This window comes from Eptatretus burgeri, chromosome 5 (assembly GCF_056783735.1).
Source record: "Eptatretus burgeri isolate ZD-2024b chromosome 5, Ebu_testis_v1, whole genome shotgun sequence".
Lineage (NCBI taxonomy): Eukaryota > Metazoa > Chordata > Myxini > Myxiniformes > Myxinidae > Eptatretus > Eptatretus burgeri.
Window position 1 is genome coordinate 26,221,997 of NC_140965.1, and position 13,476 is coordinate 26,235,472.

Below are 13,476 nucleotides of genomic sequence, written 5' to 3' on the forward strand. Positions count from 1 at the left end.
GAGTGTGAACAGGTAGAGGGAGGAGTAGCGAGGAGGGGTGGGGTAAGGGAAGACAGTGTGAGGTAAGAGGAAGGGAAGGCAGTCGTGCAGTGGAGCTTTGACTACGACTCATACTGTGTCATCAAAATGATTCTGCATCGCATAACAGTGAAGATAGAAACAAAATAACGTCTGAAATCCATTTTCTTCCGGTCCTACTATAAATACGGCCCGGAGGTGAACACCGCCCAGACACGCCCAGAGCCAAAACCCCCCGGATGCATCCGAAGCTAAGCCGTCCAGAGGCAGAGGAGAGTTAGACGGGTCGGTATGGAAGGAGAGTGCTGCACTGTACAGGTAGTCGTCGACTTATGACCGCGATCGGTTCCGACCAACCAGTCGTAAGTCGATTTGGTCGTAAGTCGGCCAACCTTTATTTTTACCTTTTATTTATAGTGTTTCAGCCTATACAAAATTACCGTATGTATATTATACTGTATAATGATATAATAATCATCTGTAAGTCATATTTTATTAACATTTTCTTTTTTCATTATTGTTATAACCATGGTTGTAAAAACCATTTTTATTGTTACTGTATAACGTTTTTACGTCCGTCAGGTTTAAGTCAAACACTGCATACTATAGTACAATCGGTTTAACATTTGCAAAAACATACAAAAATACAAAAAATAGAAAACATTTTACAGTAGTTACAAAACGTACTAAATTTAAAAAATACAAAACATAAAAAATACAAAAAACGGATCATTTCAAAGCCTTCCCATCATACAATGGTCCGCGCTTGGGCGGTATGCAAAACATGGAACAGATCTCGCACGCAGTGTCCCGCAGAGCCGGCGCGGTTCCCGAAATAATTCCGTCCATTTCATTTGGCTCATTCATGAAATAGACTTCTGGCCTTCGTCTGCACAGTAAAAAGGTTTAAAGGTGTCCGTTTTTGGATCTGATCTTCCATCCAAACATGCAGCAATTTCTCCATTTCGTGGATGGGCCCGGTCCGTTGCGTCGTTATAACTGGTCGATCACATGGGTGCAGAACCTTGCACAGCTTCACGAATCCTTTCTTTATCTTTCAAAATCGTCGACACAGTAAAGTGTGATAACTTAAGATCACATGCGATCGCATTCACTTTCTTTCCTCCTCCGTACTGTTTGATCACCTGCATTTTCGTGGTGAGATCAATGGCCTTTCTTTCCTTCTTGGCAGGTTGAGGAGTAGACAAAGATAATTTCCTCTTGGTAGACATCTTACGGATGACATCTTGAGACCACGCTAACAGCAATGACGGGTGCTGGGGCAGAAACTGAGCAGTCTGAGTGGGCGGAGACGCGGAGCATTCTGGTCGTGAAGTCGTAAAGTGGTTGTGGTCGTAAAGTCGAACAGTCGTAAGTCAACGACTACCTGTATTGGGAAGCGGTACAGCAAGGTTGAGGGTAGGGAAGTAATCGGAGAGAAAATGCTTTGTGAAAACATGCGCGCGCCTCTGTGAGGAATGCACCAGGCTCCCCAGAGTCTATCACACCAGATTGGAGGGGTGAGTGGGGGGGGGGTGGGAGGGGGGAGCATGTTGTTGTCTTTCCCACAATTTTCTCTCTATCTGTCGGACGAATGCAGGCCCTAGTTATTTTGTTAAATTGACTCCATATCCGATCATTGCGAGAGCGTGAATGTCGCGGAGTGCGTGATTTGGGGATTATTTGCTGCTTGTTTTGTACATGTGTGCCTTTTTCTTATAATGCATGTATAAACCTGCTTTAGTCTCTGACTCTTCCTGCTTGCTCATGAGGGTTTCATATGGTGGCCCTGATGGGATATGTTTGGGATGGAGATTGGTTCTCCGTACGTAAACATAAATTTATTTAATATAGTCCATAAATATTGAAATCACACATTTATTTTACTTTTACATCATTTATTCTTGTCAACACGTCGTATTTTTGTGCATCGGGAACTTATCCACCGTTTGCCTACAAGTCCTTTGTGTCAGTGTTTGTGGTGTCACCATTTGCGGCCATCTCGGGGAAGTAAACCCCGCGAATGGCGAGTGCTTCCTGTAATAAATTTGTTTGTTTAATCACAAAGTTGCCTGTTTTAAAAGCCTCTTTCCGAGTTCAAAAAAGAAGCGCATTGGATTCCACACACAGCGGTTCGAACGAAAACATTTATTATTCTACCAAAGCAGGAACCCTTTCGAAGGACACCAAAGGGTCACACAGAATTATGTATCGTAATATTTCTCGGAGCAATATAAAAATATATATGTAAGTACAAGGAAGGAGCACACAACCAACAACTAAACCACAGTCGATCAGAGTTAACCCAGAGATATCTGTGCTGTGAGACCCGTGTTCATGGCTACCAGAGATAGACAAGCTGGGTGTGCGCTGCTGCTCGCCACGTCGCCACAGGGCGAATCCCCCTTACCTGTGGCTAATATTTTAAACCACCCATTAGCCACTGTGGCTAATCCATGTTTTAGTGGGGGGGGGGGTTTACCAGTTTTAGACGAATTTTGGGTGATTTTAGCACAGAATTCAACCTTTGAGACGGCTGAGACAGCCGCCATTTTGTATGTTTTGATTATTACAGGAATCACACGTGATTTTGTACAAGCATATATATATATACTAACTTTAGTAGTTTTAAAGTAGTTTCTATTAAAAAGAAATCGACCGAAATTACGAAAGCTCAAAAGCACAATTCCCATGATTCTCATCTCAAAATTTTATTTTGATTTTTTTTTTCCCGGAATGATTCGGCGCTGCATGCTTCGTTGGGTCAGTGGTTACAAGGTGAGTTTTGACACAATCAGTAGTAGTACCTGTAGTAGGACGAGTTTGTTTGGATGAGTGAGTTTGATGGGTGACTTTGGTTGGTTGGATTAGTGAAGTTGATGGGTGAGATTGGTTGTATGAGTGAGTTTGATGTTTGAGATTGGTTGGATGAGTGAGTTTTACTGGCATGAGGTTGGTCCAATCCTGGTCCACAACCACTACCACCGACTAAAGGCACAACGACCATACACACACACACACACACACACACACACACACACACACACACACACACACACACACACACACACACACACACACACACACACACACACACACACACACACACACACACACACACAATCACCACCACCTCCATCCCTCACAATCACCACCTCCCCTGATGGTCGTTCATTCAACCAATCTCACACGTCAAACTCACTAATCCAACCAATCTGAACAATTCAACTCACTCATCCAACCAACCTCGCCCATCAAACTCATACATCCGCCTTAAAATTAACTTATTTAATATTGCTAAAAAAAAACTTTTTAATAAAATATGTGGCTATTTCCTTTTGAAAGCCAGAGCACACCCAGACAAGTAACAGTTACAGTGCCCGATTATGGTGGCATATTGCTTTGAAACTCGCAAAGAGAAATGTGCCGTCGCATACGAACGCACATTTCTTCCTCGCACACTTCCAAAAAAAATATTAGTACTGCAATTACTTGATGTCATGTGACAAAAACATCCGAGTTCTTTTCCGAGTTGACAGCCAAACCCAGCTTGGCTCGAATTCAGCTCAAAAGCGCAAGTCACCGAGTTTGAGTTCGGGTACATCACTATTTGAATGCCTCAAACGAGTTTGCCTGTGGGTCTTCTGTGCTCTTTGATGAGAAATGTCTTCTCTGCTCTTCTGTGCTCGTATTTACAGAAATGCCAGCGTTTGGTCGAGTGCGAGAGGTGTTGCCCGTTCGTTTCCAGCTGCATAATCGTACGGCTTTCGTGCAGGAGGTGGAGGCCACTGTGACCGCCAGCGATGCATTTATGTTTTCTGGTAACAAACTGGTAAGGTCAATCAGCACTTCATGGTGTGCATCATCGCTCAAGTTCTTTATTTAGCACATGACTAATGACATTTCGTTATTATGAAGAAATTACATGATACTGACTGTGGTACTTCGCTTTCTGGTGTTTCAACTGTTCCTGTGTCGTCCGGTCGATGATTGGGTTTTTCTTTACTTTTCTTGTATTTTTTTTTTTAAATAAAGATCAAGGCTTTTGGAAGAGCTAACATAGAGAGGGTTGATGCTGACACGGTAATAGAACAGAGGGAGTTGAATCCAAAGGAGGATGGTGAAATGGCCGAGGAATGAACATGCAGGCAGTGCAAGTTGGGACAAACAGACAAGACTAGAAAACCGAGTGGGCTGCACAGATATGAAACATATGAGCAGACAGGAAAAGCTGATAAAGAGTGAATGTGGAAAAGCACTGATGGATAGGAGAGTAGAGTCAATGTAGACAGAAAATATGAGGAGTGAGGATAACATGACGTAGCAACAGCTTGCCATTTTGAAGGAGTGCAGAAAGAGCACGATCGGAGATACTCCGGAAGCTGATTCTACAGTTGAGATAAAAGAAAAACAAAAGAACGGAGCCTGGACTTGGGGAGGAGCCTGGACAAACAGTGTTTGAGCTTCTAGCTGAACGATTATAGCCTGGTTGGACTGTTGGGGGACAAATAGCTGAAAGGGCAGGTGTGGTGATACCACAAAGTAAGCAATAGAAAAGTGCGAGGCCAATAACCTGTCTGTGCTAGTGGGGAGGGGAAGCTGGCCTTGTGCCTCAGCATCCTGTTGAGGCACTTCAATTTTCCTCAGGACCTCGGATCCCAACATTTCCAGGGGTGTAAGGTGAGATATGGCACCACCCGAGGACACACACATCAATACATTGAAGATGAGGGCTTTATGCAGTGTTCGGCGCTAAGAGCAGCTGAGAAATGACTCGGCTTTGACAGAGGATTCCAATGAGCCTTCCTTCCCTGGAGGAAGGCTGCAGCAATATGTGATCAGCCGAGGAAAGGTCCTGGCAGATTTATTCCAAGGAGCTCCAAAGACTGCACCTCTGCCAGAGGATGATTGTGGAAGTAAACTCATGGCTTTTACCATACTCTATATACAAACGGTGTAAGTGTGTGGTTCTTCGGAGCAATAAATGATACATTCCTGGGTATTGTCCAGCTTAATATTTTCTCCAAATTGACGGACAATGATGCAGCTGCAGCTCCCTGAGTCTGTCCTTTCTGGAATCGGCTCCTTGAGTCTGTCCTCTGTCATTGTTGTGGGAGATTTTCTGAAAAAGCATGAAGCTATCTTCAAGGTTACAAGGTTTTCAAAAGAGCCTGAGAGCTCATTCATCTAAATGAGGAGCAGGATACCATGCAAATACACTGCCTTGAGGGGCGTATGCTACTGAGCAAAGGGCAAGACATAGGACACAATCAGGGGCTACGCATCGATTGTGAACATGAAAATCCACCAGCCAGTCAAGCAGAAAACCACAGATGCCTTTGAAACTATATTTGAGCATACACGTCTCGCACCACGCTTTCAAATGGCGACGGACTCGTACATTTCTTCTGCTCATCTTTGTTGTAAACTACACAGGACCAGCCCCTGGAGAATGGCACTGGGAATGAAGGCAGGAGACAAAGAATCAAGCAGCCATGCCATGCCATGCATGTTTGGCAGCCATGCCAATTCTGTGTTAGACGATAGCCTTTAGACGATAGTTTTGCAGAACAATGACAACTTGGCTGATGGGGGATTTATATTTGTGTTGCAGCATCTGTTGCTCCACAGACCACCCTGGCACAGCATGCCCCAATGGTAGAGGTTTTTTTTAAGTACTCATAGCCATAAGGCAGTAAGTAGCATGTTGTCGGTCAAGGGGGAAATGGGCGACAAGATGGCAAACATTCTCGGACACATTTTTTTCAATCGAAGCCGACACCCTTCGCGTGATCTTCCTCGAACTGTGAAGCTCTCATCTCTGGGAAGAGATGTTTGCTCTTGTCATTCATTCTTGATTCTTTGAAACGACGACTCTGCACACTCACGTAATCTCAAATGCTGATCTTCTGTAACAGTATATGGTGTTTTCTTCTTTGCTGCCTTTGTGGCCATTCCTGCAGTCCACGATGATCTCCAACTCTGACCTGCGCTATCAAATGCTAACCAACCCTGTTCAAAGTATGTATGCCTTCACGCGCCACCTGTTATCTCTAACGACAGGTGTGCCACAGCCTTCTCAACATGAGGTCTTTTTCAAGCTCTTTTGAACCATTTCATGGGCTTTCAGTCTGTTCTGTCAGCATGCCGTGTGTACATTATGTGCCGGCGAGCATACTCTTTTTCTATTCAGTCATCCGTGGATAAGAGTAATTGGTTTGGTTCATCGGTACCTGTTGCCTTTACAATTGACATGATAGTCTTGCTGCTTTTCTTGTTGGAACTACTTTTAAGACCTCATCCTTCAGAGAGGTAGGCAGCAGCATCTTCTCTCTCTTCAGACCTTGACAAAATCACAAGCTTGTCAAACACTTGGAATATGTCTTTCAATCCTGACCAATCTCACACTTTCTACGTTTCCAAAAGGACAGTTTGGCAAACCCTCCCATATACTTTCTTAACAATCCTCTTGAAGAAGTTCAGTCACTCAAACACTTGATTCTCATGATCAGCATTGATCTTTCTTGAGAAAACCACATTTATAAGTTGGCTTCCAAAGCCAGTTGCCAACTGGGCATTCTCAATCATGCAAAGTCCTTCCTTGGCACACCTGAACTGTTATCCACCTTCAAGGCCTTCATCCACATCTGGATGGAGTACTGCTCTCGCCTCTGGGCTGGCGACCCTGCCTCACCCATTGCTTAGCTTGATGCCATGGAAACCAAAACCTTCGAGATCATTGGAATCTCCCGCGATGAAGCTGAGTCTATGGGCCTATCACACTCTCGTTGTTGACAGGTCTGTGGTCTCTCTGTCTTCTCCCGGCTCCTTCCTAGTCTTGCACCCTCTGCTCTTTCCATGCTTTGTTCCCCTCCGGTTTATGCTGGGCACGTGCGGTCCACCATCAACCCCCTTGTGCTGAAACTCCCAAAATCCAGAATCACTGCTCACCTCCATTCTTTCGTTCCTCTTGTTTTTTTTTTTCCCCCACCTGTAGAACCAACTTCCACATTCTGTTTAGTTTCATTCTTCCCTCCAGGTCAAGGAGACAGCTGTTCACCACATCTCAGATCATGATCTCAGATCCCCCACCCAATACCATGATCTTTTCTACCCCCATTGAACATCCTAATTATATGGAACACAACAAACATTAAGATGGACTCAAAGTAATTGAAGGCCATTTTCAAGCAATCTTTACCCATCTTTCTCCAGCAAGCAAATGATCAAGAAATGATGAAATAATTTTTGTAATTTTGACATTCGCGTAACAACATCCTTGCCACGCTGTATGAGTTGTTCTCATCGAGACGGTGACAGAGTACGTACAAAAGGTGTCGTGTAAAACATAATTGATATAAATTGTGAAGCTTAAATGTGGCAGCATATAATGAGTTACCATAATAACAGCACTTTATCACCGCTTATAGCGTACATGGCGTGATAGCGCTGTGATCTCACAATCGGTAGCATGATGACCAACAAGGCCGAAGAAGACATGAGGCCAACGCACAACATCAACCGAATAGTTTCCTATCTCACTGTTCCTTTTTCTTACTAATTTTTGAAGCACCTCAACATAATGATTTTTATCTTGAACCAGAATTGCTGTCCAGTGCCAGATGGGCTTCCATCAGGTGCTGCTGTGCCTTGTTTACCATTTGTGCACATAAGTCTGCACCGTTGCCCAGGTCACTTCAGGTTGACTCACTTTCCTGATGAAGCGAATTTGTCAGGACTTTGCCTCTCTGTTTGGATGAAGACTATTCTGTCAGCAGCACAGAAGCTCTTTGATCCTTATATAATTCCAAACGATAGGTAGAACTCTAAGCAACAGAAACATTTTTCAATCCCTCCATGTAGCTTTGACGGAGCAGAATCATTTAATTTTGCGCTGCCGTCGTGATGTGGGAACTGTTTATTTTCTCCGCGATGTTTTAACTGATCCCCTTTAATCTCTGCTTTGCTGCTCCTCGTACTTACGTGTTAATTCATCGTTATAACATTACTGGTCACTATAATTGCTGTTCTTTGTACCAAGACTATGCTGTACATATATAAACTCTTCGGAAAAGGACAAGTCGATGAGTGAACAAATTAATACCACGTATGTTTTTATTTCTGTAAATCTTAAATCCACATATTCACCTGTTCCAGGTTCGCCTGCGAATTCTACCAGGCTGCGAGCAAGAACTGCTTTACAACCTATATCCACTCATGCTGGGATTTCAGGCATTGCCCCAGCTCCTACTTCGGCTCTTGCATTTTCCAGGAGCTACCAACGAAGCACTACACAGACTACTTCCCACACATATCTTTGTCAAGGTAAAAATGTTCTAGATCAGTTATCACTATCCCTAAGGATAGCTACATTTGGGTACAAACGTCTGTGTTGACTTGATCAATACCAAGCTTTCTCAAAGCACCATTTCAGACAGAAATTTTTCATAATATTGAAGATATTTATTCATATTCTTTCATTACCTCTTCCCACCGAAGTGGACAGAAGTTATGTTTTCACCCCTTTCTATATGTTTGTTTGTGTTCAGGATATCTCAAAAGGTTGTGCACGGATTCGGATGAAATTTGGTGGGCAGGTTGGGTGTGGGACGAGGAATAATTGATACGATTTTGGTGAAGATTCAGAGACTATAATTTTTTTAAGTGATTCGTCAGGGATGAGAGATGGGGCCAAAATATATTAAAAAAAAAAATATATATATATATATATATATATATATAAATATATATATATATATATATATATATATATATATATCACACAACATGTCCAAAAGTATGTTGACACCTGCTCGTCCAACATCTCATTCCAAAATCATGGGCATTAATATGGCCTTGGTCCTCCCCTTTGCTGCTATAACAGCCTCCACAATCTGGGAAGGCTTTCCACTAGATGTTGGAACATTGCTGTGGGGATTTGCTTCCATTCAGCCACAAGAGCATTGGTGAGGTCTGGCTTTCAGTCGGCATTCCAATTCATCCCACAGGTGTTCAATGGGGTTGAGGTCAGGACTCTGTGCAGGCCAGTCAAGTTCTTCCATACTGATCTCGACAAACCATTTCTGTATGGACCTCGCTTTGTGCATGGAGGCATTGTCAAGCTGAAACAGGAAAGGTCCTTCCCCAAACTGTTGCCACAAAGTTGGAAGCACAGAATCATCTAGAATGGCATTGTATGCTGTAACGTTAAGATTTCCTTTCACTGAAACTAAGGAGCCGAGCCCGAACCATGAAAAACAGCCCCCAGACCATTATTCCTCCTCGACTAATCTTTACAGTTGGCACTATGCATTCGGGCAGGTAGCGTTCTCTTGGGGTCGGCCAAAACCAGATTCATCCATCGGACTGCCAGATGGTGATGCATGATTCATCACTCCAGAGAACGTGTTTCCACTGCTCCTGAGGCCAATGGTGGTGAGCTTTGCACCATTCCAGCCGACGCTTGGTATTGCGTGTGGTGATCTTCGGCTTGTGTGCGGCTGCTTGACCATGGAAACCCATTTCATGAAGCTCTCGACGAACAGTGCTTGTGCTGACGTTGCTTCCAGACTCAGTTTGGAACTCGTTAGTGAGTGTTGCAACCGACGACAGACGATTTTTCTGTGCTACGCACTTCAGCACTCGGTGGTCCCGTTCTGTGAGCTTGTGTGGCCTACCACTTCGTGGCTGAGCTGTTGTTGCTCCGAGACGTTTCCACTTCACAATAACAGCACTTACAGTTGACCAGGGCAGCTTTCGCAGTGCAGAAATTTGAGAACTTACTTGTTGGAAAGGTGGCATCCCATGACAGTGCCTCGTTGAAAGTAACTGAGCTCTTCAGTGCAGCCCATTCCACTGGCAATGTTTTTCTATGGAGATGGCATGGCTGTGTGTTTGATTTTATACACATGCCAGCAATGGGTTAGACTAAAATAGCCGAATCCACTAATTAGAAGGGGTGTCTGCATACTTTTGGCTGTGTGTGTGTGTGTGTGTGTGTGTGTGTGTGTGTGTGTGTGTGTGTGTGTGTGTGTGTGTGTGTGTGTGTGTGTGTGTGTGTGGGTGTGTGTGTGTGTGTGTGTGTGTGTGTATATATATATATATATATATATATATATATATATATATATATATATATATATATATATATATATATATATATATATATATATATATATATATATATATATATATATATATATATATATGTGTGTGTGTGTATATATATGTATATAATAGCCTAGATGGAGCAAGGCACATTTACTATTAATTTACATCATACCCATCTGAGTTGAAGGTCAAGGTGAAATGGTGGTTGGAAAAGTAACGTGGTCAAGGTCAAATGGTGGTTCACAAAAAAAACCAATGGCCATCATTGGATCGTGGACCGCAGGCGATAGCCAAGGGTGAGCCAGGGGAGGCTTACCCTTGACGATCGCTTTGTGATCGCAGATATCTTGTTTCTTTTGTTATCATATCTAATTTAAAAAATTTGCTCCTCAACTCAGACTTTTGTCTCCCACTGTATCTTGACACGTCCTGCACGTTGATAGTCACTGTGTAATTTTAACTCGTTAGTGTGAAGCATGCTCGTGGTAGTGTGGTTATCTTTGATTCTATATCAGATTTTTAATTTGCATTCTTCGTGGAATGAGTATAGTGATGACTTTCAAGTTTGCACCCTCATTTTGTGATTCTACAAAGATAACTTGAGCATGGCCTGGCTGCACACTTGTCATTTTAAAGTGAGAACATTCAGTAAAAGCAGTCACATGTTCCCTATAAAAAGGAATGCAATAAATATCATGGAGTATAGTGTGCAATTTCAAGGTATTTCTCTCCAACATATACACTTTTTCCCATCTGTGAGGTAATGTCTTTAATGCCAGAAGCATAGAAAATCTCTCGGATAGCTATGCAGCTATTTCAGGACACCTGGTTTCACATCCTCGTCACTTTACAACTTGATGACACCCAGATGTCTTTGAGTGGTCCAAAGAGATGGGAATCACATGGAGGCATATCTGGACTGTGGATGTGGGGGAGGAGGGTGGGTGGGTGACACCTAAGCACTTCCAAACCCAACGGTTTGGCAGTCACAAAGCACTCGATTAACAATACATCACCTGGCTTTACAGTCTGCTTTCGATGGGATGGCTTTTAAGGAATCGTCAGCAGTGACTGGAGAACTTTAATTTTGAACATCCGGTGATTAAACATCCAGTCGTGTTTCGAAACACCCAATCAAGATGAGGACACAGAAAATGTCACATGCGAAAGAGCGCCAGATGGAACAACACCTGTGAATTATTATTATGATTCAACTTCAACATTTTTTTTTTTTATGCAAATACATTCAGTAAAATTAACTGAGATTGTATTTCTTGCTTACTTGTACATTTATGCATTTATTCGTGTAAAGTGAAAAAGAATGAATATAATGAGCAGATCCTATAATTGTGAGTTTTTATTTTAGAACTTCTTCGATGTTTTACTCAAAGAAGTAGAAGGTGAATTTTCACGAGACATGTTGCATATGATATGCAGTTTTATATACAAAAGAAAAGTAGATGCAGGTAAAGGCAATGCTACCAATCTAATGTGCACTCCATCCCAATGCAACAAAGGAAAGGGAGCATAAGGTTCCGCGCTGGATTGGAAAGCTGTAATTGATGAGCATAGAAATGGCTTGCGAGTTTAAATATGGAGTTTATCGGTCTTGCGGGTGATTATGAAATGTTTGTTTGATTCACATTATGCATGCTGTTTGCCATTCACTTTCGAGGGAGTTTGAGGAGTACAAAGCAGGTCTCAGCAAAAGTGTGGCTGGGCAGCATTTTTGCTTTGCAAGGACAAAGCCAGAAACATCGTTTCATCTTGATGCTTAAAAATACCTAATCAAGTGGATTAGCTCGAGGCCTCTGCATCAAAAAGGCATTGCACTTGTTGAATAGTATTGTGTTGAATTGGAAGGTGCATGGTGTTCATTTGTGAGCACAATGGATAAGCCCGACATGTTTTCAAATTTTGAGCTGAATTTGATTTATCGTGCATCATAACATTGCTTAACTTTCAATAAGAAGGCACTCTTCCATAGTTTTTATGTGATGCCGAGCATTGGTCCATCTTGGAATTTTCATCGATCCTCTTTGTTTGCTGTGGAATTTTATAATGCACAACCAAATAACAGGGTGATCATCTGCTTAACCTGTCAACCATAAATGATTTACTTCCTCTCATCCCTTTGCCCTTTTCGAGCAATCCGCTTGCCGTGTCAATTTTGTATACTTTGATGATCCTACCCCTTCACCCCCATGCTGTTCAGCCCCAGGCTCGAGGAACAAACAGCCTGACTTTGGCAGCTGGCTAGGACAAGCAAGCTTGCTCTGCAGGTGTTCGGCATACCTCAGCATCTCTACAACTTTCTTTTCTCTCGATGCGTTGTGCCTCGAAGATCTGCACGCTTATTTGGACGGCTGATGGGCCATTATCACTTTGTGTATGCTTGTGGTGACGAACGTTTAAAAAGCAGTTTCATATCAATGTACAGTGTCAGTTTCACCTCTTAAATGATGAACAAGTATGCGCTTGGTTTTGCTCTGCAGCATGGAAACTCACAATCGATTAGGCAGCAGCTTGGGGGGGAGGGGGGGTGGTGGGGACAACATTTTGTTGATGTAATCATTGCTGTGTACGATTATAATCTTGGCCTTCTTTTTCTGCTTCAGAGTATGCCACCACAGTTCTTAAATAAATATTTTCCTTGTTGCACAGTACAAATATAAGCCTGTTCCTTTGTTCTGTCTTTGACCTTCTGGGATCTTCAAAGTCATGATGGAGATATGGCTAATTCTAATGCTTGCTTTGGAACAAGGGTGGAACATGTCGAAGGAAAGAAACATCTTGCTTGACGTTATTATACAGTTTAATTCTGGGTTAAGGATCACCCATTATAACAAATCAATGGCACTTTTTATTGGAAGTCTCATTTTGTTAAATTTATTGCAACTCGACATAGAAGCAATGAAATGTGGATTTTTGTTGATGACGATTTTTTTTTACTTATTTTTAGATCCTCGTGGAGGATCTCTAAGTCTTACTCACGTTGTTGTTCTTGTGGACTTTTTTGTTTCACAGCCTGCAGTTTTCATCAAAACTTCCTGAAACTTGGCGTATAGATGTAAAAATACCCTGCGCAGACAGTAACCATCTCCGATTTTGGAAATTCTTCCTAGAAAAAAAGTTGACGTCATAATATCTCCGCTAATGGAAATCGCCTATACCATTATCTCCGAAACCAGGCAAGCTGTTTGAATTTTGTTTGCGGGAATCAAGCCGGGCATTAGCAGAGATAATTTATCACAAACCTGATACATCACAATGACGTCATATTCGTTTTTATGACGTCATCATATCTCGAGGCCATCCTGTCAGCTCCCGTTTTAATAGTTACCCTGC

The 13,476-nt window shown here is 42.6% G+C and overlaps 1 protein-coding gene across 7 annotated transcripts in view; it reads left to right on the forward strand.

Annotated features, from left to right (window-relative positions):
* The window catches only part of TRAPPC11 (trafficking protein particle complex subunit 11), a 204,981-nt gene extending 192,135 nt beyond the window's left edge, over window positions 1–12,846 (forward strand). For 2 of the 7 annotated variants that reach the window (XM_085881171.1, XM_085881170.1), the window contains exons 28-30: window positions 3,717–3,850; window positions 8,176–8,343; window positions 12,344–12,829. In XM_085881171.1, coding sequence (XP_085737297.1) covers window positions 3,717–3,850; window positions 8,176–8,343; window positions 12,344–12,388 — 347 coding nt within the window. In that variant the 3' untranslated portion in view covers window positions 12,389–12,829. Of the gene's footprint in view, window positions 1–3,716; window positions 3,851–8,175; window positions 8,344–12,343 lie in introns of all 7 variants that reach the window. The other 5 variants (XM_085881169.1, XM_085881174.1, XM_085881172.1 and 2 more) reach the window with 5 other exon arrangements.
* The last annotated feature ends 630 nt before the right edge of the window (window positions 12,847–13,476 follow it).